Source organism: Panthera tigris, chromosome E1 (assembly GCF_018350195.1).
Source record: "Panthera tigris isolate Pti1 chromosome E1, P.tigris_Pti1_mat1.1, whole genome shotgun sequence".
Lineage (NCBI taxonomy): Eukaryota > Metazoa > Chordata > Mammalia > Carnivora > Felidae > Panthera > Panthera tigris.
This window is the reverse complement of record NC_056673.1, coordinates 13280905-13308436: the sequence shown is the minus strand read 5'-3', so window position 1 is coordinate 13308436 and position 27532 is coordinate 13280905. Positions and strand designations below refer to the sequence as shown.

Here is a 27532-nt window from a genome sequence, read left to right as displayed (position 1 = left end):
CTCTCTGACCCTCCCCCATTCATGCTCTGTCTCGCTCTGTCTCAAAAATAAATAAACGTTAAAAAAAAAAAAAATTAAAAAAAAAAAAAAAAGCTGCCCACAAACGTGTCCAGGAAAAGGATGACCCCAAGGTCATGTGAGAATCGCTAATTAGATAAAATTTGCAAGTCCTTTGGCCAAAGAATGTATTAAGACTCCTTCTGGTTAAGGTTCCTCCGGAGCATGACCAGAGCTGCCCCCACAGCTGCGTCCACATCCTGCCCAAAGGACACTGGGAAAGGGAACGCCCTCTGCACCTCCTGCTTCAGAACCTCGTTCCTGGACAGCGCACTCCCACTGCCAATCACCCGCTCCACACCCCACTCCTTGAGCTGTTGAAATGGAAGCATGGAGTGCAGGTTTTGAACAATGCCTCGGCACAGGGCCCGGGTCACATGACCCAGGGAGAGGTCAGAGGAGGAGATTCTGGTCACTGAGGCCAGTTGGTCCGGCAGGTGCCTCTCGCCCCACACCGTTGGAGTGATAGTTAGGCAGGTGTCTCTCTGCTGTGCAGCTGCCTGGATCATGCACGAATATACAGTGGGTTCTTCGACCTCCAGACCTTCCAGGAACAGAAAAGACCTGTGTGAGTTCATGCACCCCACCTGTTGCTGCAGGCTGAGACAGTTTGGAATTCCCAGAGGGCAGGGATAGATCTACTTGCTGCTTCTCACTGAGGCTAGATGTTTCCTGGCTCAGGGACTCACATAGTCTGGCTAGCTGTGCTCTGCCCCAGACCCCAGACTAGACTTAAAGGAGAGATCTCATAAGTGTTGCTGTAAGCGCTAACCATCCTACAACTAATCATCCTACAACAATGCTCCCAAGGAGGACAAATGAATACACAGATCAAAAAGCATCGTCATGGGGCACCTGGGTGGCTCAGTCGTTTAAGCATCCAACTCATGATTTTGGCTCAGGTCATGATCTCATGGTTTGTGAGTTCAAGCCCCACATGGGACTCAGCTTGGGATTCTCTCTCTCCCTGTCTCTCTGCCCCTCCCCCACTTTCTCTCTCCCAAAAATAAACTTAAAAAAAAAAAAAAAAGCATCATCACAGCTGCTACTAGACTTATTAGCAGTGTCATAGAAACCCCAGGATCACAGTGCTGATCACAATCCAGCCCAGCCTCAGCAGAGGTTGAAAACCACCAGTCTAGACCAATGCTTCTCACATTTGAATATGTATATGAATCACTTAGGGATCTTATTAAAATGCAGTTTCTGACTCAGTATGGCTGGGGCAGGCCCTAAGATTCTGTATTTGTTATTCACTTCTAAAAGCCAGTACTGCTGGCCCAAGGACCACGCTTTTGAAGTAGAATCACCTGAGGAACTTCTATAAAATGCCTGCCCCATCCCACCCCACAGCCAAATCACCAGCATTCTACAGGCAGGATGAAGACATCAGCATTGTTTTAAAAACTCCACAAGCATGGGCACCTGGGTGGCTCAGTTGGTTAAGCGTCCGACTCTTGATTTCAGCTCAAGTCATGATCTCCTGGTCATGAAATTGAGCCCAGTGTCAGTTCCACACTGCCCATGGAGCCTACTTGGGATTCTCTCTGTCTCTCTCTGCTCCTTCCTGGGCAGTGCTAAGTAAATAAATAAACCTTAGAAAAAAATTTTTTTAGAGAGCTTGGGTGGCTCAGTCAGTTAAGTGTCCAACTTTGGCTCAGGTCATGATCTCACAGTTCGTGGGTTCGAGCCCCGAGTCAGGCTGTATGCTGACAGCTCAGAGCCTGGAGCCTGCTTCAGATTCTGTGTCTCCCTCTCTCTCTGCCCCTCCCCCACGCATGCTCTGTCTCTCTCTCAAGAATGAATAAATGTTAAAAAAAAAATTTTTTTGGGGCGCCTGGGTGGCGCAGTCGGTTAAGCGTCCGACTTCAGCCAGGTCACGATCTCGCGGTCCGTGAGTTCGAGCCCCGCGTCAGGCTCTGAGCTGATGGCTCGGAGCCTGGAGCCTGTTTCCGATTCTGTGTCTCCCTCTCTCTCTCTGCCCCTCCCCCGTTCATGCTCTGTCTCTCTCTGTCCCAAAAATAAATTTAAAAAAAAAAAAAATTTTTTAAAGAAAATTAAAAAAAACAACTTTTTTTTAATTCCACAAGTGGTTCCAGTGTGCAGGCCAGTGCTGACAGCCACCACCCCAGAGTCGCCATGGAGTCTCATTGGCAGCACATTTAACTTGTACAAATTCAACCACAGACACTCAGGAATGAAACAAAGAGGGAGAGAGAAATAATTAAATATTATAGCCAAAATGTGATCAGCAGGACTTTGGTTAAATATGTCAGAATGGGGACACCTGGCTGCCTTGGTCAGTAGAACATGCGACTCTTGATCTCAGGGTTGTGAGTTCAAGCACCACGTTGGGCATGGAGCCTACTTTAAACAAACAAAAAAAAACCCAGAATAAATGTCTTTCCTCTCCCTCTAAAAATTCTACTAAAATCTCAGAAAAATCATGTGCTTGGTGAATAACCTAGCATGTGTGTACAAGTGTATAAATATGTAGGACCGAGTCCTTGGAAGAGAACTTCTGGTTCAAAAGTTATGCACATCATACTTGCCCCTTAGAAGCAGGCCTGGTTTACACCAGCACTGCAATATGCAGGAGGGATTACCTCTCCATATCCTAGGAAACACAGTGTGTTAGAAACTTCTAAAAGAATAGATGAAGAATATAAAACCATGAAACTGATGGGAAGAAAAGGAAGGGAGATGAAATAGAAAAAAACAGATCAATCAAGTAGAAAGCAGAGAGGGGCGCCCAGCTGGCTCAGTCAGAGGAGCATGTGACTCTTGATCTCGGGGTCATGAGTTTGAGCCCCAGGTTGGGTGTAGAAATTACTTAAATAAATAAAAACTTTTAAAAAAAGAAAGAAAGAAAACAGAGAGACTAAGGAGATGGGATGATGAAATGCAATGTGGTATCCTGAAGTAGATCATGGAACAGAAAAACGACATGAGTGGAAAACTTTCAAAAGAAAAGAAAGTCTATAGTTAAAAAGAAAAAAAAAAACAATGAACCATGTGCTTGTATATCCTTAATAATGTTAAGAAAATGTTAAAATAAAGTGTTCTTCCTCACTGGGAAACACTTGGGCCACAACCCCAGCCTTGAGGAGCACCTGAAGGAAGGTCTATACCATCTGGAGACTGGAAAGACCCGGCTTCTAGCCCTGGTTCTGCATCCCTTGGCTTACCACCTCATCAGAATCTAAATACTGAGTTGCCACATGTTCACATCATGGGCTTAGAAACACAGACCATCGGAACTGAAAAAACACAGAAGGGGAAAGGACTTGCCAAGGCCACATAATGACTTAGGACAGAGCTGAGAACTGAGGCCACTCTCCTGGGTAGCACCACCACACAAGCATTTGTATCACACTTATTATGCGCCAGACATCATTCTAAGCGCTTTGCAGTATAACTCATTTGATCCTTGCTGTCCTCTGAGGTAGGTACTAGCACCTCTTTTCAGATGAGGAAAGTGAAGAACAGACGGTATAAGGAACCTGCCCAAGGGCACAAGGAAGTGGTGGGGCTGGGATTCAAACCCAGGCCACCTGGCTCCAGAGTCCCTGCTCTAAACCACACGAGGGTGGAACTGCCTGTTTTCCAACTTCTGGAAAACAATGCAAACCTAGGGTATTCTGAATAGAGAGAGAGAGTTTAATTTTTACACCTTATGCTTTAATATTTCCATTTCTGGTTAACAGATGTGATGTCTTTTATCTGAATAAACCTGTTGTATTTGCATCTATATACTTTTTAATCAAATGGCACAGTGTAGAAATTTCATAAAAGGTTAAGCTACCTATAATACTAACCTTCAAAGTACTCAGTTTCATGAAAATAAGAACCATGAAAATGCAAAAGACTTTTCTTCTTGAAAAGATCTTACAGAGAAATCAAGTATTACCATCTCTTTCAGGGGTAAAAATAACAGTCACTTCCGTATAAAGAGAAATACCAGTCAATAATTGATAGAGTCATCCAGTTAAACCAGTATCTAAATATAGGGCTTGCCTGAAGGTTCTGATGACTGGTTCTTGAAAACCTTTTCTGATGCAAGGCAAGACAAAATCCGAGTTCTGTTCTTTTAATGAAACATTCCTGAGGGGATCCGAGCCAAGGGGACAGAATTCCCCTGAAATCCTGACATCCCTGGGCAGCCTGAGAGAGGACTGACACGGGTCAGTGACGCTTGTCTACACAACCAGTATGAGCTTCCTATGGGCTCCCTGCTGCTCTGCCTCACTTTGTTACTATGCTGAAAGTTCCCCAGAATGACCTGATTCAGAGCTCCTACAGGTGGACCAGTGCACCTGATGAACACGATTTCCCCAGATCTGCATGGCTGACCAGAAATTTCATTTCTACCTTAAGTGCTTGGAAAGGGAACCTCTTCTGAAAGAAGGAGGTTGCAGGTTTCCCTGCAAATGAAGAGCAGAGAGAGGTCTGATCGGTTCTATCCTGAAGAAAGCAGGAGGGCATCAGAGTTTCCAGGGATCCTTCTAAGAAAGGGAGTCAGGAACTACTTGCCAGGAATAAGTGCTATGAGGATTTTATAATACTGTCAAATACCATCCACATTTGATCATTTTATTTTCAGCTGTCTGAAGTCATTAGAAGGAAGACTTCAAATGCAAGGGACCCAGAGACTACTTGACAGAGAAGGTGACCAAGTGGGGCAGGAGAGAGCTAAGACACTATTATGATATTCCATAGTCAAGGTTAGGGGAGAAGATGCCCCCTCAAAAAAAAACCATAGGTGATGGCAGCTCAGAAGATGAGAGGAAGGAAGGCTATACATCCAGATCCCTAAGGAAGGAAGGAATGTGTTGGAGCCTGGCTGGGTCTGACACATGAATCTAGAAGCTTAAATAACACACTCAGCAGCAAGACACTGCTACATAGAAAGGACAAGCAGGAACACATCACTGTATGGGCAACACCTTACCTAGATCGGCCATCCACTGTACCAGCATGTGGACAAACACGGCCAGCACATTGCCCCCATTGAGCGACGCTGCCACCGCCAGGTAGGTCCTGTCAAAGTATGGGAAGTAGGTGACTGGAGCTGTTGGGTCTGGAGTCTGTGCCGGCTGGAATCCTGGAGGCATGGAGGTTGCCAACTGAACAGAGGTGCTGATGTTGAGAACTAGGGTCCAAAGAAAGCAGAAGTTAGGCCTGTCAGGCTGACCCAGAGGTCACAAGTCACAAAAGGGCAAGGGGGAGAGTGTGTTGGTACACAAATTCTTTGGTACTCCTCCTTTCAGGATGTAGAGCCTAATTCCTGCGCACACCCCCCCCCCATCACAACCCCCTGAGTGTGGGCTGGACTCGGTGACTTGCTTCTAGTGAAGAGAATAAAGCAGAAGTGACCATGTGTGACTTTGGAGACCAGGTCATAAAAAGGCACTGCAGCTTCTGTGTTGGATCACTTCTTCTGGGGAAAGGCAGGCACCATGTCATGAGCAGCCCTGTGCAGAAGCCCATGTGGCAAAAAACTGAGGCCTCCTGCCAAGAACCACATGAATGAGCTAAGAAGTAGATCCGCCAAGCTTGGTCAAGCCTTTGGATGACCACAGTCCCAGGGGGCCAACAGCTTGATTGCAGTTTCATGAGAGACCTTGAGCCAAACCATCCAGCCACATGCAGACTCCTGACTCTCAGAAACTTTGAGAGATAATAAATGTTTGCTGTTTTAGGCCACTGAATATTGGGGTGATTTGTTACGCAGCAATAGAGAAATATTTGCAGGGAGAAAGAGCTCAGCCCAAGTATTTAACTCTCTGGTGAGGCTTCATTCATTTTTGGCAAGCACCACCTCCTTCCCATTTCCATGGCTCTCTTAACCTTCCTCTACCAGTGGGGGAAAAGGTCCCAGACCCAGCACGGAGGGGATGATTTTCTCCTCTGGATTGAGGCCAGGGCCTGTGGACTGTTCTAGAAGTCTCTTCTCTTCCACTTCTCACAAGACTTGGCCAAAAAGCCTGTGCTTCTCAGTCTATTGGGGTCTGAAATAACTGAGGTCAACGTTTAACTTTCCCATCTAGTGGGGGTTTGGAAGCAAGGAGACCAGAAACAAATCGCAGAAAGTCAATATCCTTTACCTTCTGCCACATCAAGCCTTTCCCCGTGACTCTTTACCAGAAGCAACATGCCCTCTACCTGTCCCCGAAGTGGAGGTGTCAAGGATGGAGGCCAACCAACCTTGCCCTTAGACACAGCACAACTGACTACAGCCAGCAGCCACAATCTGGAACCAGAGACTACAGCCAGCTCACTGAAGAGGGAGCCTAATTCTTAGCTTCTTCCCACTTGACTAGCCCCTCACTTACTATGTAGGACACACATTTACATCTAGGCACAGGAGAGCCCTCTGTCGAGGGAACAGCCTATGATTTAAAAACCACCAGAGTAGTAAGAAAGAACCAAGCTCTTTACAGGCACCAGCCCACTGTGTCACCATAACCACCCCATGAGAAAGGTGTTGTCACCCTCATTTTAGATGATGACAAGGGCTCAGGAAGAAAAGCCACCTGCCTAAGGCCACACCAGAAGAAGGAGAGGGGCTAAATTCTAACCCAGGCCTGGGGACTGACTCCAAAGCCCACATGAGTTCCCTGACATTCACACTTTGAGATGAAATGATACAAGGCAAGAGCTGGTGTATTGGGAAAATTAAAAGCCACAGAACAAACTTAACATATTCCCAGAGCATTGATTTTAGATGAAAATTTGGGAGAAAAGAAGGTTTTGAAAAACTTCTGACCTTAAAAGACTTTATCACATATAAGTGCCAACAAAATGGGCAGAATTTCACTTTTCCCTCTCAGCTAATCTTGAATGAGGAATTGCTACCCCAAACAAAACAATAACAGTCCTTGAAATGTTATTTCTTAGGAATACCACAAAATAGGGGTGCCTGGGTGGCTCAGTCGGTTAAGCGTCTGACTTCCACTCAAGTCATGATCTCATGGTTTGTGGGCTTGAGCCCTGCCTCTCGGGCTCTGTACTGACAGCTCAGAGCCTGGAGCCTGCTTCAGATTCTGTGTCTCCCCCTCTCTCTCTGTCCCTCCCCTGCTCGTGCTCTGTCTCTCTCTCAAAAATAAATAAACATTAGAAAGAAAGAAAGAAAGAAAGAAAGAAAGAAAAGAAAGAAAGAAAGAAAGAAAGAAAGAGGAAAGAAGAAAAAGAAAGAAAGAAAGAAAGAAAGAAAGAAAAAGAGAAAAGAAAAGAAAAGAAAAGAAAAGAAAAGAAAAGAAAAGAAAAGAAAAGAAAAGAAATGAAATAGGAAAAAACTACATAGAGAAGACTGGTCAGACTTTTTAAAGTCAGGGTTGAAGTGTAATAGTTCTATCTGATGGATGAAAGAAGACGTGACTACAAAGAGAATTCAGGTAAGATGAATGAATTCTCCATTCCCCTTAGTAACAAGGAGGGGCTCCCAGAGTGGACTCACTTGGCCAGGCTGCCATGAGGGTCAAATGAAACCCCCATCCTGCAACCACCTAGCTTGGGCAGGCAGGCCCCAATTCTCCCCCTAGCCCGGGGAGGGGCAAACAACAGCCCACAGGCCATACCCACTCAGCCATGTGTTTTTGTATGGTCTGAGAGCTAAGAATAGCTTTCACTTTTTTTTAAAATAATAGCTTTATTGAGATATAATTCACATCAATTCACCATAAAAAACAACTTTTTAAAGGGTATAATTCAGTGGTTTTTAGTATATTCACAGTTGTGCAACCATCACCACTATCTAATTTTAAAACATTTTTATCACTCCAAAAAGAAACTGTACCCATCAGCAATCACTGCTTCCTCCGGCCCCTGGCAACCATTCATCTGCTGTCTGTCTCTATGGATTTGCCTGTTCTAGACTTTTCACAGGAATGGAAACATACGATACACAGCATTTTGGAACTGGTTTCTTTCATTCCTCCCTTTCACTCCCATGTTGTGGCATTTCAGCTGTGTGGATATAGCACACTTTCTAAATGCATTTATCAGTTGGTGGGAGTTTGGATTATTTCTACTTTTTGAATTATAAGTTGTTATGAACAATGCTGCTAGGGACATCTGGGTGAAGTGTGGACATTTGTTTGTGTGGACACGTGCTTCCAGTTCTCTTCAGCGTGTGCACCTGGGAGTGGAATTGCTGGGTCATGTTTAACTTTTAAGGAACTGCCAGGCTGTTTTCCAAAGGGGCTGCAGCATTTTACAATCATAGTGGCATGTTCTTACATTTTTAAATGGTTGAAAAGAAATCAAAAGGAGAAGAAAATTTCATGACACGTGAAAATTCTATGGAATTCACATTTCAGTGTCTATAAATGAAGTTTTATTAGAACACAGCGGCACCCATTCATTTATGTATTGGCTATGGCTGATTTCAGGCTCTAACAGCAGAGTTACATAGTTATGATAGAAACGACATGGCCTACAAAGCCTAATATATTTATTATCCGATCCTTTACAGGAAAAGTCGACCAAGCTCTGCCCTAGACTGCAGCCTCCATCTCACTGTGACTCTCTTACACTGAATACAGAAAAGACTCTGCACTTCTAATCAGATGAGATGGAACTTTCATTGAGAAACACAATAACAAAAACCCTAATCTACTAATCTATTTTCTTGGTCATGGAGTTACACAGCAATCAGCCAGCTAGAAACAGTCATTTCCCTTACCTGGCCATGGAAAGGAAAAGCACAGACTGTGGTCAGGGACAGAACTTGCCCTATAGGATTGCAAGCTCCCAGGGGAGGGGCTTCAGAACCTGTAGGAATGAGGCTGTTTTTCATGTTTACAGAATAACGATCAACAGGATGCCGAGGCTTTGGTACATGTTCCCCTTGTACCCTCACACAGACCTGGAGCTTAGAAGGCACCAGTAGAAGTCTGAGGAAGGAAAAGAAGAAAGACTTACCCGCATCTGTCCTTTGGGCCATACAGGAATAGACGGAAGCCTGTAAATCACCCAAGGCCACGCCCACCCGCGTCCCCTTTGGGACTCCAAACCAGGCACGGGAAGTTCTGCCCGCCAAGCTGCCGGCCTCAGCGATGTCTGGGAGCAGGTGGATGGGAAAGCCTGAGGTCCTCAATCTGCAATCCAAAAATGGACAGTGTATTTACCTGGTGCTGGGTTTTTTTGGTCTTTGTTGTTTCCAGGAAACTCAACAAAGGAAAGCACTAGAGGATAACACATACAGGAAGGGAGGGTAGAATCCAGTGTTTTCAGAGAGGGCCTCTTTGGCTTTTTTTAAAACCATGAGAAGTAGACTTGTATTTTTTAAAGAATGAACACTGGCTTTCAAAAGCTTAGGATTAGCCTTCCAGGAAAGAAAACAACCAGTGTAAGCAGGGGTGATCAGGAAGGATTACACAAGAGCCAGATATCATCCCCACTCAGCCTCCTATGTTTGAAGGGAACACAAATACTCTGCAAAGGGAGATAGAGTTCCAACACAAAGTCACAATCAGTTAGCACAGGCCAAACCAAAGTCAAATCCATCAGTCTCCTGAATACCAAACGCATTCATCACTCGGGATTAGTGAACACGGGCTGTCAATTTTATAAAACATGCTGGAAAGTCCTTTACCTGAACTACCAGGTGCTTTTTGTTTTATTACAGAGCTCAGAATTTGGACCCTGAAGGAAGTGAACTTACAGGGCACTGGATTTCTGGATCTGAAAAGGCAAAAGATTGCTTAAAAAGAACTTTTAAAAGACATCTCTCAAGACTGCTACTTCCATTTTTTAACCTTATTTTAAACTTTATTACAGTGAAAGTTATTCTTTGAAATCTATAGGCTAGGGCTGAGTCACAGAGAACTGGGGAAGCCAACCTAGGTCTGGGCAATTGTGGAAGAGCAGGACAGCATGGCGTACAGGGTAATCCCCTGCAAGGGTTCACTGACAGCTAGGCCCACCCATGCCTGGTGACTGAAACGGGCTGAAGGACATTGGAACTTGATTCCTGGCCTCTTGGAATCCTCCACTCTTCTTGAATGGGAAAGTCCCACTGAAGCTCTCACATTAGAGATTCTGACCTTTAGCCTGGAGCCGGCCTGCAAGGATATACTCACATCTCCAAGTTCCAGCTTTGGCTCTGAGTGTTGAAATATCCCCAGCTAGCAGCATTCTGGTCGCACATCAGGGATCTTGGCAAGCCACACAACATGGCAACCACATAGTCATGGATGGTGCCCACTGCATCATAGGACTTCAGGAACTCTGGGCTAGTTTTCATATCAAAAACAATTCAACATGGTCTAATAGCAACTTGAAAGCATGCACCATACCTAGCTGCAGGCAGTAGACTAGACATGGCATAGCCGGGTGGCAACCAGCACCCCACAAACAGCTCCCTGACAAGTAAACCTCCCGGGGTGAGGACCTCCCAGCCACTCAAAACACAGCTGGCTGGGGTCAGCCTTAGGGGAGTGGTCTCAGGGGAGAACGCTTGGGAAAACCGGACATTGGCCGTTCTCAGCAGCCCTGACCCTACCATTAACTCAGCACGTGACCCTTGGCAAGTCCCTTGTCCTCTCTGCCCCTTTCTTTCCGCCCCTGGTTAGAATCAGATAACCAAAACTTCTGAGAAATGAAGCAGCTCTGGACCAAGTCTAGGTCCTGTGACCACACTCTGTGCCAGGCCACCTCACTGAGGAACACTCCAGCATGTGGAGTGATGCTGACCAGCTGGAGGTATAGCCCTCTGGCCACTCTCATTTCCCCGGAAACCCAGAATCCAATTCAAAAACAGTTGTCCGTACCTATTCTTCGAAAGCCAGAAGATGGTTGCACAGCCAAACCCTGAGGCCACACTGAGATGGGACTCCGGCCGGGGCAAAGAAGCCAGGAACTCGCTGCTACACCGGCCATCCTGCCATGTGACCAGGTGGCTCACAGCTCTGGGCTCAAACATGGGGGAGGCCCCTCCCTCTGTCCATTCACAGCCTGAAACAAAGGAGATTACCAAACACAGAGAAAAGAGCCACTGACCAGCAGCAGCATGTCCGTGAGACCATTCTGCTAGTGAGGTTAAAGCACAACTTTATCACCCCTGATAATGCTTCACTCACACACCTGGGTTCTGATATAAGAGCACCTGGGTTTAATACCTGGCTCCATCACCAATGGCTGTGTGGCCCTGGGCAAGTCACCTACTCCCTCCATTTATCCCACTTCTTCTATATTCCTTTTTACTCCTTTTTTACAGTTGATATTATATCCCCTTTCACCCTGTAAGGAAAGAAACTTAGCACACTCTCAAGTCCCCTAGTCTCCATCCTTCCAACTCTTACCATGAGGATACTACCTAGACTGGATTCTGGATGATGATGGATATATTTTCTCTTTGACTTTGGTCTTAGCTAACTGATTTTTAGGCATCAAACTTTATTCAGGAATCTAGCCATCTTTACTTCATTTATGTCATTTATCTCTTGAAATCTTCTGGATCTTTCTCTGCTCTTATTTAAATTGCTCAAAACTAGTTTCAGTATAGTTCGTTCTGTGGCAAAGCATCTAAAGGCCTATGTGGCTCCGAATATCTTTTCATATCCTCATACTTGAAGGACAGTTGTAATATTCCAGGTCCTAAGTTCCTTTTCTTCAATACTTAAAAACACTTTGTAGATTTGTGATAGATTGCCACAAATTCCTTGCTACTCCTCCCATTAAGGGGCAGAATCTAAATCCTCTTTCCTGGAATCTAGGCTGGACTTGATGATTTGCTTGACCAAGAGAATGTGGGGGTAGTGACATCCTAGGACCCCCAAAGCTAGGTCATAGAAGTCTTGCGGCTCCCACCAGAGCCTTTTGGAGCACTCACTCTGGGGAAAGCCAGCCACCATGTAAGAAGTCCCACTACCTGGGGCACTTGGGTGGCTCAGTCAGTTAAGCATCTGACTCTTGATTTCGGCTCAGGTCATGGTCTCATGGTTCATGACATTGAGCCCCACATCGGGCTCCATGCTGACAATGTGGAGCCTACTTGGAATTCTCTCTCTCTGCCCCTCCCCCCACCAAAATAAATAAATAAACTTAAGAAAAAAAAAAAGAAGTCCTAAGGCCACCATGCTGGAGAAACTACATGGAGAAGTCACATGTAGGCATCTAGAGGCCATCCTCCAGGCTGACTCCAGCCATCCAGCCTTCCCTACCAAGGCATCAAGCATTGAGTAGAGCCACTCTTGAACCCTCCAGACCCATCTGTCCACTACACAAATACTTCCAAGCAACCTCCATCAACTCCGTGTACAGTAGCTCTATCTGATATGCAGAAGTAAATTGTACAAGATATAATAAAATGTTTGCTGTTTTAAGTAACTGAGTTTGGAGGTAGTTTGCTATACACCAGTAGGTAACCAAAATACTATTCCATTGCACTTTTACATAGAATGTTGCTATTGAAAAATGTCTAGTCAATCTGCTTGTAATTCTTTTATATAGGATCTGGTCTTTCACTGTGTACGCTTTTGGTATTTTCTTTGTCCGAAATCCTTGAAAGTTCACTATATCTGGCTGTGAGGTTTTCCTTCTCTCCCTTCTTTGACATTCTATGCACCCCTTCAGTCTGGTGCATAAGATATTATTTTGTCAATTATGGTAAATTTTCTCCGTTAGTTCTTCAAATATTTCCTCCTCTACCACTTTTATTTTTCCTTTTCTAGATCTCCTATTATTCAGATGCTAGTGTTTCTATTTGTATCTTCAATATCTCTTACCTTTTCTTTTATATTTTCTACTTCTTTGTCCTTTTCTTCTTCCTTCTGAGAGATTTTCTAAATTTGCATCTTTTATTTTCATATTTGTCCTGAAGTTCTATCCATTTTGATATTAATCCCGTCTATTACATTCTTTATTTCAACCATTATATTTTTTCAGACCTAATAATTCTCCTTGGTCCTTTTTATGTTTTCTTGCTAATATTCTCCTTTCATACATTTTAGTAGGTATGTCAAGCTAATTTTAAATTAGACTGACCGTTCTAACAGTTGTTTCTCAAAGAATCTCCATCAAATCACCTGGCACAATGTTTTTCTTGTGAAACAGCTGTGCTCTTCAAATGTCTTATTGTCCTGGCCCATGAACTCATTTTGTGCTGGGACTATTGGCTACTCTGTCAGTCAGTGTAAATGGGCCAGATCTCCATCCCTGCCAGCCTCCAAGCGGCTGGAAAGGATGAATGAATCCTGGGGTAAATCTGCAGCTAATCCATCCCACCGTGCAAAACATCTCCTCAGGTCAGTACTTCCACTCTGCCTCCCAGGAAAAAACAATGTTTTGAGGATCCTTAGATTACAATGTCACCAGCCCTGGGATTTGGAAAGAGACTCCTGCTTTTCTCCACTGCCTTGATTTTATTCCTGAAGACACCTGAGCTGCTGAGGGTATGCGGACAATGCTGCTTGTCCCACAGCCATGGCAGTCCAGGGGACCAGCTGTTCCCCTCCTGATTTATCCTCTCACAGGCAAGGCTGGTTGCCTCTTGCCCCAGACCCAAGCCACTGTCAACCCACACATCCCAAATCAAAGCAGCCCCATCACCCCAGGCTCTCTCACAATGTTCTCCCCTTTCCTTGGTGTTTTTCTCTTATGATTCCTCTAAAACTGACCTTGGCAGAGACAGCCAGCTGTCAAACTAGTTCAGCATCTTGGTGGCAACTGTATCCGGAAGCCCAGAGGTAAAGGACACTTATAATTCTTTCCTGGGTCCTGGTAGCTCTTCCTGCCATGTGTCGACTTCACTCTCAGACTAGTGGCAAGGGGAAGGATTAGAGTTAGGGTTAGGGTATGTAGTGTGTGTTGTGTGTGTAGGGTTGTAAGTATTAAATGAGTTAACACATGTAAAGCATTTAGAACAGTACCTGACACAGTCAGTACTCAATTAATGTTAGTGATGATAATGGTGATGCAAATGAATCTTTACCTTCTAAACTCTGTGGTCTAAGATTTGCAGCAGCCTTCAAGAAAGACAATACACATCCCTACATATGTTTTGTTTTCTCCTCTTCTCATATAAGGAATATATCTCACACTTCCACAGAATATAAATACAACCACTGTAGCAGAATGGGAAAAGAATCTTGAGTGCCAGCTGAGAAAGGTTATCAGTAACAAGAACATTCCGGATCTAATGGACAGAGATGAGAATTTGTTCTCCATATGTCCTGAGATGGCCTCCAGATGAGAACAATGCCTACCATAAAGCAAAGCAGGGCAAAGCCTCACATGCAGCTATTTTGTGGCTATGTCTGATCTCAGGCCCCAGATTTGGGAGCCAAAATCATTACATTTTCCTATAAATTTTTTTCATTAAGAACCAAAGAAAGAAACTTAACTGCCTCTCCCCTCTTTGTTCCAGACCATGAAACATCCATTTGTTCATTCATATGTGGGTGATTGAATGACATGTTTATTAAGTATCTAATATGTATTAGGCACGGGTTCTAGTCCCTGAGAATGCAGCAATCAACAAGAAAAAGTCACTACTGTCATGAAGCTTCTATGCTAGGTATATAGAATATACACAAGCAAGTATATAATATCTGATACTTTTCATTGCTGTAAAATGTGAGCCATAAGAATGTCTGGGGAGGGGGCGCCTGGGTGGCTCAGTTGGTTAAGCATCTGACTTTGGCTCAGGTCATGTTCTCACGGTTTGTGAGTTCAAGCCCCGCATCAGGCTCTGTGCTGACAGCTGGGAGCCGGGAGCCGGGAGCCGGGAGCCTGGAGCCTGGAGCCTGCTTCGGATTCTGTGTCTCCCCCTCTCTCTGCTCCTACCCTGCTCTCTGTCTCTGTCTCTCTCAAAAATAAATAAACATTAAAAAAAAATTTTTTTTTAAAAGAATGTCTGGGGATACATGCTGCAGGTAGATGGGTCAGGGCAAAGGCTCTGAGACAGCTTGTCAAACTCTGGTTGGTATCCCCAGCCAGTAACCAGAAGAGCAGGGAGGTGCCTTACAGATCATGCACCTGAAGTGTATGAAGTTTCACTTGGGGTAGGGGTCAGGGCAAAGCAGTGCACCTCCACAACTACATACTGTATTTGTACCTACACTTAAAGCTGGAATTCTTTTTTTTAAAACATATATTTCTTACTTTTTAAAAATTCTTTTATTTTTAAATAAAAAAAGAGAAAGAGAGAGCAAGTGAGTGGGAGAGGGGCAGAGAGAGGGAGAGAAAGAGAGAGGGTGGCAGGAGGGAGAAGGCTCCATGCTCAGTGCAATGGAGTCCCATGACCCTGGGATCATGACCTGAACCAAAACCAAGAGTCAGATGCTCAACTGACTGACCCACCCAGGTGTCCCTAAAGTTGGGATTCTTATTCCAGCCCTAAAGCCGGATTTCTACAGCTTTTTTTCAACCCCTTTATCTGCTTCCAAAACTCTTTGATCCTTTAAAAAAATTTTTTTTGACTAAGTTTTATTTTGTTTGTATGAGAAAACAAATATGGAATCCTTACTATGTACCAGGTATTCTTCAAAGCACTTCAAAAATAATTCATTTAGGGGCGCCTGGGTGGCGCAGTCGGTTAAGCGTCCGACTTCAGCCAGGTCACGATCTCGCGGTCCGTGAGTTCGAGCCCCGCGTCAGGCTCTGGGCTGATGGCTCGGAGCCTGGAGCCTGTTTCCGATTCTGTGTCTCCCTCTCTCTCTGCCCCTCCCCCGTTCATGCTCTGTCTCTCTCTGTCCCAAAAATAAATAAAAAACGTTGAAAAAAAAATTTAAAAAAAAAAAAAAAATAATAATTCATTTAATCTATATAACAGCCTTATAATATAGGCATGATAATTCTTCCCTTTTTACAAGAAAAATGAAGCAGAGAGAAGTTAAGAAAAATTTGCCAAAGGTCACATAGCTATTAAATGGTAGAACCAAGATTCAAATCCACTCTGTTTCAGAATTTGGTCTGATATTTGTTAACTTTTTTCTTTCTTCCTTCTCTCTCTCTCTCTCTCTCTCTCTCGGCAAAGAATTGATATATTTTTAATTTTTTAATTACAGAAGTGACAAGTGAATGCATTCTCGGTATGAGATGTTCAGCTATTACAGATAAAGCCAGAGGTCCGCTTATACCCCTACCTGAGTCCTGGCCCCACTCCTGTCCCTGTTAGCACTTGTGGGGAACTATCTCAAGTTTTCACACTCACACAACATATTTTGTTTGGCTTGATTGACTTTATTTTGTTTTTGTCTATTTTTTTTTTTTAAGCAAACAGCATTGTACTATATTTCTTCTTCTAGGGGTTGTTTTTAACATCCAGCAAATGTTCTAGAGGCCTTTCCATGTGAGTGTATGTGAATGCACCTTATTCTTTTTGACTACACTGCATATCCTCCTGCAGCCTGGGCATACCACCATTTATGCATCCATTCCCCAGAGCTTAAACGCCAGTTTTCGCTACCATAACAAGGTAATGAACGACCATGATTACACCTCCTTATGCACATACATGGTAAAGTAATTTTCCTGAGCAGATACCAAGTAGCAAAGCTGCTGAGTCACAGCAGCCCCCTTGTTTGGAACAGGCCCCCGCCAAACTGCCCTCCAAACCGCCATGCTAATTTATACTACCACCGGCCATATTTAAAAATATCAATTTTCCACCCCATTTCCCAACCTTGACATTTTCAGACTTTGATTTCTTACAACTCAGTGGGTGGAAATGATTTCTCATTGTTGTTTTCATCTGCCCTGCCCTAATTACTAATGACATTGAGCCTCTTTTTATATGCTTATTAGCCACTTGTATTTCCTCTTCTAGGAACTGCCTATAGGTATCCTTTGCCCATTTTCCACAGGACCATTTGTCCTTTCTCTGTCCTTATTTCTTTATATGTACCCATATTATTCACACAAGCAAACATTTTCTCCCAGTCAGCCGCTTGCCTTTTAGCTTGGTCTTATCATGCCCACTTCTCTCCTGCTATTACTGACCCTCGAAATGGAGTCTACAGGCATAACCACAGGCCTCTCAGAAGACACTCTCACTGTTTTTCCTCTCCCTGCTGGCTGGCCTGTGCCCTCATGGAAGCAATTAGCTCTCCGCTCGGCTTACTGGTGCCTGTCTGTGTTGACTGCCTTGAGTGTGCCCTGGAAGGTGAGGGCTTCGTCTGCTAGTTTCTACGTCTCCCGTGGGGTCAAGTACTGAGCCTTATTCACTGTAGGTACTGAAGCTAAACTGATTTATGGCCACCATTAAAAACACAATGTCTTGATCCCAAGTACGATTTCACTCAACTCTGCTAAGCAAGTATTACCATCGTCAAATAGTGGTTTCCCTCCTTCCCAGAAGCAGAAAACAAAGCAAGGAGGCATGTGGGCTGACTCAATGAAATATTAAGCAGCTCTCTCCAACAATGTGGGCAATGGTTTGTGTGGTTGTTACAGAGTCCAGGAAATGGGCAGAAAGGGAGGCAGATGACCAGACCACAATCATTAGATCTCTGCTGTCCTCTTTGGGACAGGTTTTAGTATTAAAAGGACATTTATTCTCGTTAATGCAAAATTAAGGAGTTTAAAAAGTTTTTACAACCTAGACTCCCTCTGAGAGGTCAGCTCTAACATCCTAATTGGCCTTCTCCTCCTGCTACTGATTGGAGCCAAGCAGCTCCTGTGGTCCCAGCCAGCCTGACAACAGGCAGATGAGGAAGAGGGAAGAAGCAAGAGGTCCTACACTGGCTTCTACAGTCACCCAGCCCCTCCTGGGAACTGATCAAAGGATGCATCACTAGACACCAGTCATGCTGCTGAGAAGCAGGTCACCACTCACTTGGCCCCGGGGAACTGGAATCACTGACTCTCCAGGCAAAAAGGGGTGAATCTGGTGTTCAAATCCCCTTAACTACAGCCCCCAAAGTAGCCATCCATCCTCTACTTAAAATACCTACAGTAGAGGGTGCCTGGGTGGCTCAGTCTGCTAAATGTCTGACTCTTGATTTCAGGTCAGGTCATGATCTCCCGGTTCGTGAGATCAAGCCCTGAATCCAGCTCTACACTGACAGTGCAGAGCCTGCTTGGGTTTCTCTCTCTCTCCCTCTCTCTCTGCCCCTCCCCAGCTCGTGCATGCTCTCTCTCTCTCAAAATAAATTTTTTAAACCTTAATAAAAAAAACCCTGCAGTAAAGTAGCTGGGTAATGGGTGTGTGTTGGTCCATAATACTCCCTACTTTTATGTCTGTATAGAACTTTTTAGTTAAAAAAGTTTTTTAATGCTTGCTGTAATAGGAGCTCATAATATCCTAATCCTTCCTCAGACATTCTGTTGGGAAGTTCCTGGCTTCATTGAACTGTTGCACCCTCGTGCAGCTTTGGTTCTCCAAGAGGCCTTTAAAAGCTTAGTGTCTGAAGTCACACCAACCTGGGTTCAAAAGCTGGAGTCCCCACTTGCTGCCATATGAGCCCAGGCATATTAACTTCAGAACCTCCACTTCTCATCTGCACAATGGGGACAATAATGTAACCTATATCATGAAGATGTCAGGAATGTTCAATGTGATCATGCAGGTAACATCCTTAGCCCAACATCTGGCATGTAAATTACTCATCATTATTTTGCTGGCTTAATAAGTCTCTTCCTAGAGGCCAAAAAGAACAGGTCACCTGCACTGTGGCATTTAAGATATAAGGCAACCAACTAAATAATTCTTAGCACTTGAGCCCATAAAAAGGACAAGCCCTGGAATTCAAAAATCACAAATGTCTGTGATTATGACAAACAACAAAAATTATGCCCAAATTCAAAAGTATTTCCACTGTGTCTTGGCATCTCCTATAACCACACTAATCTCTTAGTTGTCTACTTTGATGCTCTGAGACCCTGACACAAAAGAGAAAGCTGTGGAAAATCCACTCCACTGAATCCTACAGAGAATCAGAGACAAGTCACTCTTTTCCCTCACCCTGCTGATGGACGGTGTGTGAGTGGACAGTTCACTTACTCATTACACATTTGTACAAGATAGGAGGTACACAACATACAGGACGTACACAAAATACAAGAGACAATATGTGCCATTCCATTCCTACTGCAGGGTGACCCGATCCTTCAGAGAGAGCCCTCCTGCAGCACTTTGCTGTTCCACAGTGGTTGCTAGAAGCACATGATCATCCCTGGAGCCCAGCATACCTTGGCCTGTTTTCCAAAACATGACTCCATGCATCTGTCCTGATACTCCAATGCCACCGACTTCCTGGAGCAACTGCTGAGGAAGGGCAGCAAGGCACTCATTTAGGGCTTGGATGATTCTGCTTACATCCTGCTCCTGCCCCTGGAAACAGAACAGGACGTGTCAGGCAGTGGCACACAGACAGGAGGGGGGGGGGGGGAGGGGGGGAAGGGCAGAGGCCCAAGGGATTTCCTGGGTAGCGGCTGCCCAGCTAATTCCACTGGGGTCACTTCCAGGACCTGCTGACTAGGCTCACGGATGACATGTGGGACTGAGGGTTCTCCACCACCTCCAGCAGTTCCTAGAGTAGGAATGTGGTGGATGAGATTCCACTCCCTCCCCACACAGGTGAGGTGCTGGGGCAGATGAGGTTCCAAAATGGCTAAGACTCTGCCCTCTACTGTGGGCAAGTCTGAGCTGAGAAAAGCACTGCCCCTGCCCTATAGGAACTGACAGTCTAACATTAAGGATAGGAAAACACAAGACCAAGATGTAAGGAGAAATTAAGGGTCTATCTCAAGGCACACAGAGGATTGGGATAAGGGCAGGATGGAACACAGCAGGAAGGAACCTGGAAGGAAAGGTGTAGCCAGGAAAGGCCTCGTGGACAAGCCCTAGTGTTTGCTTCTACTTGGGACTTTAGTTCATCCATCTGACAAACATTTCCTCAGTGCCTTTAGGGCCAGGCCTTAGACTTAGAAACAAAACACCGACGGGGCGGGGCGGGGGGGGGGGGCGGGGGGGGGGGGCAGGGGCGCACCTGGGTGGTTTCAGTCAGTTAACTGTCCAACTCTTGATTTTGGCTCAGGTCATGATCTCACGGTTCCTGAGATCAAGCCCTGCATCAGGCTCTGTGCTGACAGCGTAAAGCCCACATGGGATTATCTTTCTCCCTTTCTCTCTGCCCCTCCCTGGCTCTCACACACGAGCCTTCACCCTGGGGCACTTGCGCACGTGTTTTCTCTCTCTCAAAATAAATAAATAAACTTACCAAAAAAAAAAAAAAAAAAAAAAGAATAAAACATCCACTAGGGGAGGCAGGCAAGAAGAAAGCCCAGAGAATACCTGGGCACAGCAACAGTGAGATGGTCCATGCAAGGGTGTGGTGGGAAATGAGGCTATAAAAGAGAGGCTGAGCCCAATGGCAGACCTTGAGCCCCAGAGTAAGGGGCTCCTCCTAAAGCCAATGGGGAGCCCTTGGGGCTTTCTGAATGGGACAGTATCATCATCAGAGCAGTGTTTTCAGAATATTAATTAGGCAATGAGATAAGGTACCCAGAACGAGACTGATAATATAGAAAGATTTTTAGGGGTGGAAATGAGATTCAAGAAAGTCAGGACCATCTTCTCCTGATTTGCCTTTTCCCCTGATTTGCCTCCTTACAAACTTGTCTAGGCAAAATAACCTTGAAAAACAAAGTCATGAGAGTTAAGAACATAATCAAATAGCATGCTAATATCTCTGGGTCCAGTGGTCTTAAGAGACAAGAATATGAATAGAATGCAGGATTTGAAAAAAGTTAGAGATGTCTGGAATCAGATGGGAAAACACATTTAGGGATCTTAGAGATAATGAAATGCCAAATCCAATCAAGCAGTACATCCAGATGGGTGGGAGGTAGAAACTAATATAACTTCAAAAGTAGGTGACTCACACCAAAAAATTTAGGTTTCCATGACCATCTCTTCTTCTAAATTATGAAGTCTCTGTTAAAGGCTAGAAATCAGACTCCAAGATCCCATCCCATCCCAGGAGATGCCTCTAATCAGTAAGAAGTCTCAATAAGCTAAGGAGGCCACCAAAATATATAGACTTGGAAAAGCAACCCAGATGACAGAACTGCTTCCTTGATCAAGAATTAAACATGCATGTTTAAAAGAGTCATACCTATGTGATTAACATTTGTGCTTAAGGAAATCTGAGCTTTTGGTATTTTAGGTAAATTTATATGTTTAAGAGAATTTGGCCTAGGTTACCTCCGCAACTCCAAGTTAAAATGTGAAATTGAGTAACTGATCTAGATTTGTGATTATAAGTTCAAATCTCATTACTGTATATTTATAAAAGGATTTTAAACATATAAGAGCATTTAAAGTTTATGTAGTTATCCATTTAACTTATTAGATTTATAAGAATTATTTAAGTATTCTGAAAAGCTGTGGGTCAGGCAACTACAGTACCTAAATATATATATAGATAGATAGATAGGTTTATAAATATATATAAATATAAATATATATAAATATAATATTTATAAATTTATAAATTTATTTATAAAAAATATAAATATAAATCTATATATAGATAAATATATATCTAGTGTATATAGTGTATCTTAGTTATACACTAGATAAATATATATTTACCTATATATATAAATATATATATTTATATACTGTATAACTAAGATACTTAACTGAAATAGCATTAAGTATTATTCAAAAGCCCTCAAAAATGATAGTGACATGTTAGACTTATAAATGGAACCAGCTTTATAACCTAAATTTAAAAGTTTAAGAACTAGGGTTCTGAATTTAGTAAATTGAATACTTACTTTGATTTCAACCAAAGTGCAATGTTTCTGGCACACAAAAATCACCTCAAGGTATAATAAGCTTAACAACTAGAAGGACCCCTGGAAAACTCAGAAGAGAAATGTGGCTCCGTTCTTAATAAATGTCTGGTCTCTGGGGAACTGAGAAAGCTTCCGGTCTTGGAAAAGCATCTGAAGACTGAGCCCTCAAGCCCCAGGCTATCCTGCCCAGGGCAGAACACAGCCCCCCCCCTCCTTGGGACAGACCCCTCACTTGTCCGTCAGCCTGCTGGCCTTGGGCAGGGGCAGTTCTAGGCTCCAAACAAGCGTGAACAAAGAAACAGAAAAAAAGGAAGGTGAGGATGAGTAGAATGGGGAAAAGAGTGCAGAGGGAACACAAATCATTTTCCTGAGGAGGCAGCCCCAGACCCTAAAGAGACTGTATATGGGAGAGACTACAGCAGAACTGGCTGGGCAGTGAGAGCCCAGCAGAGAGGAGGTGCATGGCTGGCACTGAATTGAGATGTGTTGCAAGTGTAAAATACATACCAGACTTCAGATTTAGTATGAAAAATGCACAATACCTTATTAATAAATTTATATTCATTATTATATATTGAAATGATAGTTTGTTGGATACAGGGAGCTAAATAAAATATGCAGTTAAAATTAATTTCAGCTGTTACTTTTTACTTTAATACTAGAGAACTGGAAATTCCAGGTGTGGGTCAGCTTCATAGCTAGAGTTTCTACAGGACAGTGCTAGTTTAAAGAGTTCCCACATGGCCAGCTGGTATATCAACCCAGGACAGAGGAGCCACTGTTTAAAATGGGCCCACTGGTGTGTGAGTTGTGTGGGTGGGACGGTGAAGGAGGGAAATGGGCCAGGTGGGAGTGAAGACAAGGAGGCAGTCAGTGTTCAGCAATTAGTTCGAGTTTCAGTGGTGAGTATGATGAGGGAGTAGCTCTCGAACAATGGGCATACCCACAAGGTAACAGGAAAGGCGCTGCCTCCATTTCTTGGTTCAGACTATCAATCACTCTATCCAGATCAAATCCTAGAACTTTAGATTTGAGAACAGAACTTAGAAACTCAAGTCAACCCTCCTCCTCCACACCCCTCTTTACAGATGAAGAAACTGAGGCCCAGAAAGGAAAAACTAACTCCGAAAGGGTCACAGAGATTCACTCAAAAATCCTGGTATTTTAAGGTTGCAAACACCTAAAAGCCTGACTTTCTATACAGCTGCCAAGCTTGGCCTTGTTCTACACAATACTTCTTAAGAATGAAAAGTATGGACATAGAGAGAACACAGGGACACCAGGTGTTTCTGTCCCCTAGGGTACATTTGGCAATATGGAGACATTTGGGGGTGTCAGAACTGGGTAGGAAGGGTCTACGGGCATGTAGTAGGTAGGGGTGCTGAACATCCTACAATGCACAGGACAGCTCCCCACAATGAAGAATCATCTGACCCAAGTATCAACAGTGCCAGGGTGGAGAAATTCTGCTAAAGATTAAATTACAGCAATGTCGTTTGTCCCAGAGCACAAAGCACACATGGAAGATGCAAGGGGGGTATTACTGGCCTCTCCGAAACCCCTCATTAGGCAGGTGTGGCACACTGTGTGCCTGTAAACACAGAACAGCCTGCTGAACGCTGGGGGAAGCTGAGAAAGCAGTTTTCAAGAAGTGGCCCTATTGCAAGAGAAAGGGCACTGCCTAAACTCACATCCTCTAATCCCAGCTGCTCACCCCCACAGGGTCAGAGCTGAATTTGCCCCCGTTTCACAGTCCATGAGGTGAAATAATCATTCTAAAGTACCCTGATGCCCCAACCAAACTAATTTTGAAAGTCTCTATGAAAATGCAAATGCAAAGGGCTATAAGAGACTCTTAAAAAATGAGAACAAACTGAGGGCTGATGGGGGGTGGGAGGGAGGGGAGGGTGGGTGATGGGTATTGAAGAGGACATCTTTTGGGATGAGCACTGGGTGTTGTATGGAAACCAATTTGATAATAAATTTCATATATTTAAAAAAAATGAAAATGCAAAGTGCTCCTGTAATCTTTATCCTCTGAAATGTTTCTGAGCAAGACGGACTCTGAACTGTAAACAACTGAATCCAGATAACTGGCAAGAGATTGTGAAAAACAAGCTCTTGGGAGTATGGCCCAGAAAAATCGGAGTTTGTGGCTGGAAGGGGCCTTAGAGGCCTCCTATTACAACTAGGAGAACAAGCAGAGATCCAGGAAAAAAAGTCCAAAGGTTACACAGAAAGTTCCTACATATTAATTTCTATTGTCAATTAACTGAACACAGGGAATTAATGGAATCCAGTTTTAGATTAAAGGTAGATTAGATTCCAGGTAGATTAATGGAATCTACCTTTTTCAGGGAATTAATGGAATCCAGTTCTAAGAACTGATGATGTTACTGAACCCAGAGCTCTCATTGTGGTGAAATTCTCCCCCATTTCTACCTTGTAACTCTCACAAGACACTAGTTTTGAGTATAATGATGAATCCAATCTTTTTCTAACATTTTAATCGGCTTCTCTCTCCTGTCTTTCTGTCTCTGCAGTCCTTCCTCCAAGGTGTCTCAGCTTTTGGAACCTGGTGTCTTTTTCTGACCAAGTGTTTCAATTCCCCAGTCCACATTCCACCCCTGCAGAATGAGAAGAGCCTCTTTCGCCCTGATTCTTCCTCTTAGTTCCTGAGGAAAATCCAGATTCTGCCCTGGGGAACAAACTGAATCCTAAACTTGACACCGGCAGGTGTGAGGTGCAGAGACAGCAAGAACAAGAGAGGCCTGAGGTCACTCCACAGACACAAGGAGAGAAATTTCCCGCAGGTCAAGTGGAGGGCTGAGAGCACGGGGATACAGCGCCATAAGCAAGGACACCAGAGGCCAGAGAGTGAGGAAGGAGATCGGTGCCAGCAGGTGGGAAAGCTACCGGGAAGAAACCTAACGGATCAGAGGGAGCTGCAGCAGACAGGCAGAGGTCAGGCAGGCTGGAGAAATCGGGGAGACTTCCTTGCAGAAAAGGGGTGGGGGGGAGGCCTCCTTTGAGGAGCAAGAGAGTGGCTCCCCGAGGCGGTGCAACTCCAGGACGCTGCCTCACCTGGGGCCCTGCCGCAGCGCTCTGGGCCGCTGCCTCGGCCCGCGCAGCCCGGGCACAGCTCGCCAGTACCAAGAACCCGGATGGGTCGCCGGGCGCGGACTCCACCAGGGCCGCTTTCACAGACGTAGTGCCCAGGTCGATACCGAGAATGACCGACCGTGCAGCCATAGTCGGAGGGCGAAGCTGCCAAAGCTTCAAAGCGCAACACAGCTGACGTCGGAGGAGTAGCGCCCCCTCCCGCACCCTCCACCCGGCTTCAAGGCTCCGACGCGAGGCCTCTCCTGCCAATCCTTCAGCCACACCAACATGGAGGCCTCTCGCCTTCCCATTGGTCAAGAAAAGCGGAGCCCCGCGCCACCCCTCATGGCAGGCCCTGGCTATAGGCGGAGAGGCTATGGAAGGCGGGACCTAGAAGGCCCGTCCTGCAAGGCAGCAGTTCCAGGGCAGTGCAGCGCTGCCCGGGCTTCGTTTACCGAACTAGCGCAGGGCACGCCGACAGGCACTGGGCGCTCCAGGGGTCTCTGTGTCGTAAAGGGGGCTTAATCTTCCCTCACACCCGAGCCCTCATCCCTCCCAAGACGCCTGCGCCCCTCTGCTCCGCCCCCAACCCTTCCTGATGGTCGGGCTACGACTAAACTACAGTTCCCAGAGTGCATAGCGCCGAAATCTGTACCCGGAGAATCAGGTGGCAGGAGTCCGGTGACTTCTGGTCCGCCCTCACCCCAAGTCAAGCCGGCCGGGGGAAGCGGGTGCAGTCACAAACGGCTCCTGCGTGCCGTGTGTTGGGTTCCCCGGGCCTAGAGGATCTCAGGTGAGAGCCGGCGCGGCCCCAACAGCCTCCCCCCATTTCCCAGACGGAACCCCAGAGGGCTAAAGACTGGTACAGTAAGTCGGTTGAGATCTTGCAGCGCATCTAGTTCCCCCCCAGCCGCGCCAGGGCTCCACCACCTACCAGCAGTCCCGGCCTCGAGACACCGGACAGCCTCGAGGTTGAAAGGCCCGCTTGGTGGTGAGCAGAGGCAGGGGACGTTGGGCTGATGAGGCGGTGTGGGTGGCTCTATCCCAGTGCAAGTCTGAACCCCTTCCCCGCCTTCTGGTTAGTTGCCGCCTGAATCCAGGTCGCGGAGTTTGCAGTCTACTTTGGAGAGAGGAGATGCTGAGAAGGCCCTTCCAGAAACTCCAGTTGATGTGCTGAGCGCGGGTCTGGGCTCTGGGGAACTGGGTATGATGAGACCCTGCCCTGCATTCCGGGGCTTTCAGGCTGGAGGAAAGGATGACAAATGACTGGGCCCTGCCTTTTCAACAGAATTGAGAAAAAGTAACACCTATGCTTTATGAGAGCTTGCTAGGCGCCCTAGGCAACAGCAGTAATCATTTTACAACTTTGTTTCTCAGTCTTTTTTCCTAATCAGACCGTCCCCACCACCATGAAATTTTAATACCACGAATTAACTCTGTTTGTGAACTGTGGCTCTTTGGAAGGCCACAAGCCATGCTTTACTTTTCATCTCCTTTAAAAGTCGTATGATGTAGTCTCACTGTCCCTGTTTTACATTAGGAAATTGAAACTTGAGGAGGTTAAATAGCACCCCAAAGTAATACGGCTAATAAGTGGGGAGCTCAGGTTCAAACCTGTGCAGTCTGTCTGTAGGGTACACGTTCCTTGCCACTTTCTGTATTCTTCAAGAGGAGACGCAAGAAATTCCAGGTTATAAAACAGTTGACAGGACTAAATCAGATACCTGACAGGAGTTGGAGACCCCTAGCCACAGGTTTCTTCTGGAATGGATGGTTTGGGAGTGAGAGACCTCTTAAAGTGGTATCTGAGTGAGGCCTGGAAGATAGACCTTAACACAGGAAGAGGGGCATGCCTGACTGAGCCCATTGTCATGAAATTCTCCATTTCTACCTTGCAGCATTCACAAGACATAGTTTTAGTGTGTAGCTATGAATCTGACCTTTTTCTCACATTTTAATCGACTTACCTCTTAATGTCTATCTGTCCTGATGTCTTTCCTCCAAGGTATCTCAGCCTCTGAGCCTGGGAGACCTTTGCTAACCAAATATTTGAGTTTTTCAGCCCACATTCCATTCCTGCAGGATGAGAGAAGAGTTGGTTAGGCCTGATTTGTATCTGATTTCCAGAGGAAAATCTAGACTCTACCCTGAGGGACATTCTTAATCCTGAACTTGAGGACACGGGCAGGTGTGAGGAGCAGAGAGTGGCAAGAGTGAATGGGAGATGCATGGTCATTCCAGACACAGGAGAGCAATTCCCTACAGGTCACAGTACAGAAAGTGCGTGGTAGAGGGCACAGGGATGCCAAAGGCGAGGCCTCCAGAGAAGGCTAGAGAGAGGAGGTCAGTGCCAGCAAGGGGAAAAGCTCTGGAGATAAGACCTAACAGTCAAAGGGAGCTGCATCAGGCAGAGAGGCCCCTGGAGGAGGCAAGGACAAGCAGAAGTCAGGCAGGCTGGAGCAGTGAGGAAGACTTATTTGAAGGGAGGGGTGTATCAGGAGGCTCCTTGAGGCCTTTTGGGAAAACTGAAACCAAAGGGATGTTTCCACACAGACCTCTCCTAGCTGTCCCCACAGGGATCCCCAGAGGCTGTCAGGTGGGAAGGCTTGGGCTCTGTGTG

General features: G+C 45.3%; 2 protein-coding genes across 9 annotated transcripts in view; one reads left to right on the top strand and one right to left on the bottom strand.

Moving 5' to 3' along the window:
- Nucleotides 1-84: 84 nt before the first annotated feature.
- On the bottom strand, nucleotides 85-25997 carry SHPK (sedoheptulokinase). Of its 3 annotated transcripts, none has more exons than XM_042967817.1 (7): nucleotides 25847-25997; nucleotides 19195-19336; nucleotides 10833-11016; nucleotides 10143-10295; nucleotides 8983-9158; nucleotides 5009-5209; nucleotides 85-601 (listed from the first exon to the last, which is right to left on the bottom strand). In XM_042967817.1, the coding sequence occupies exons 2-7, from the start codon at nucleotides 19226-19228 to the stop codon at nucleotides 189-191; spliced, it is 1161 nt and encodes a 386-aa protein (XP_042823751.1). In that variant the 5' UTR covers nucleotides 19229-19336; nucleotides 25847-25997; the 3' UTR covers nucleotides 85-188. The 3 variants fall into 3 exon arrangements, with proteins under 3 accessions (XP_042823751.1, XP_042823750.1, XP_042823749.1); XM_042967816.1 differs by lacking the exon at nucleotides 25847-25997 and adding an exon at nucleotides 25568-25636; XM_042967815.1 differs by lacking the exon at nucleotides 25847-25997 and adding an exon at nucleotides 24895-25131.
- Nucleotides 25385-27532, top strand: part of CTNS (cystinosin, lysosomal cystine transporter) — a 17788-nt gene continuing 15640 nt past the window's right edge. For 3 of the 6 annotated variants that reach the window (XM_015534850.2, XM_007076158.3, XM_042967827.1), the window contains exon 1: nucleotides 25385-25705. The gene's annotated coding sequence lies outside the window, so the exon portion shown is untranslated. Of the gene's footprint in view, nucleotides 25904-26045; nucleotides 26117-27532 lie in introns of those variants that run through there. The other 3 variants (XM_042967826.1, XM_015534851.2, XM_042967825.1) reach the window with 3 other exon arrangements.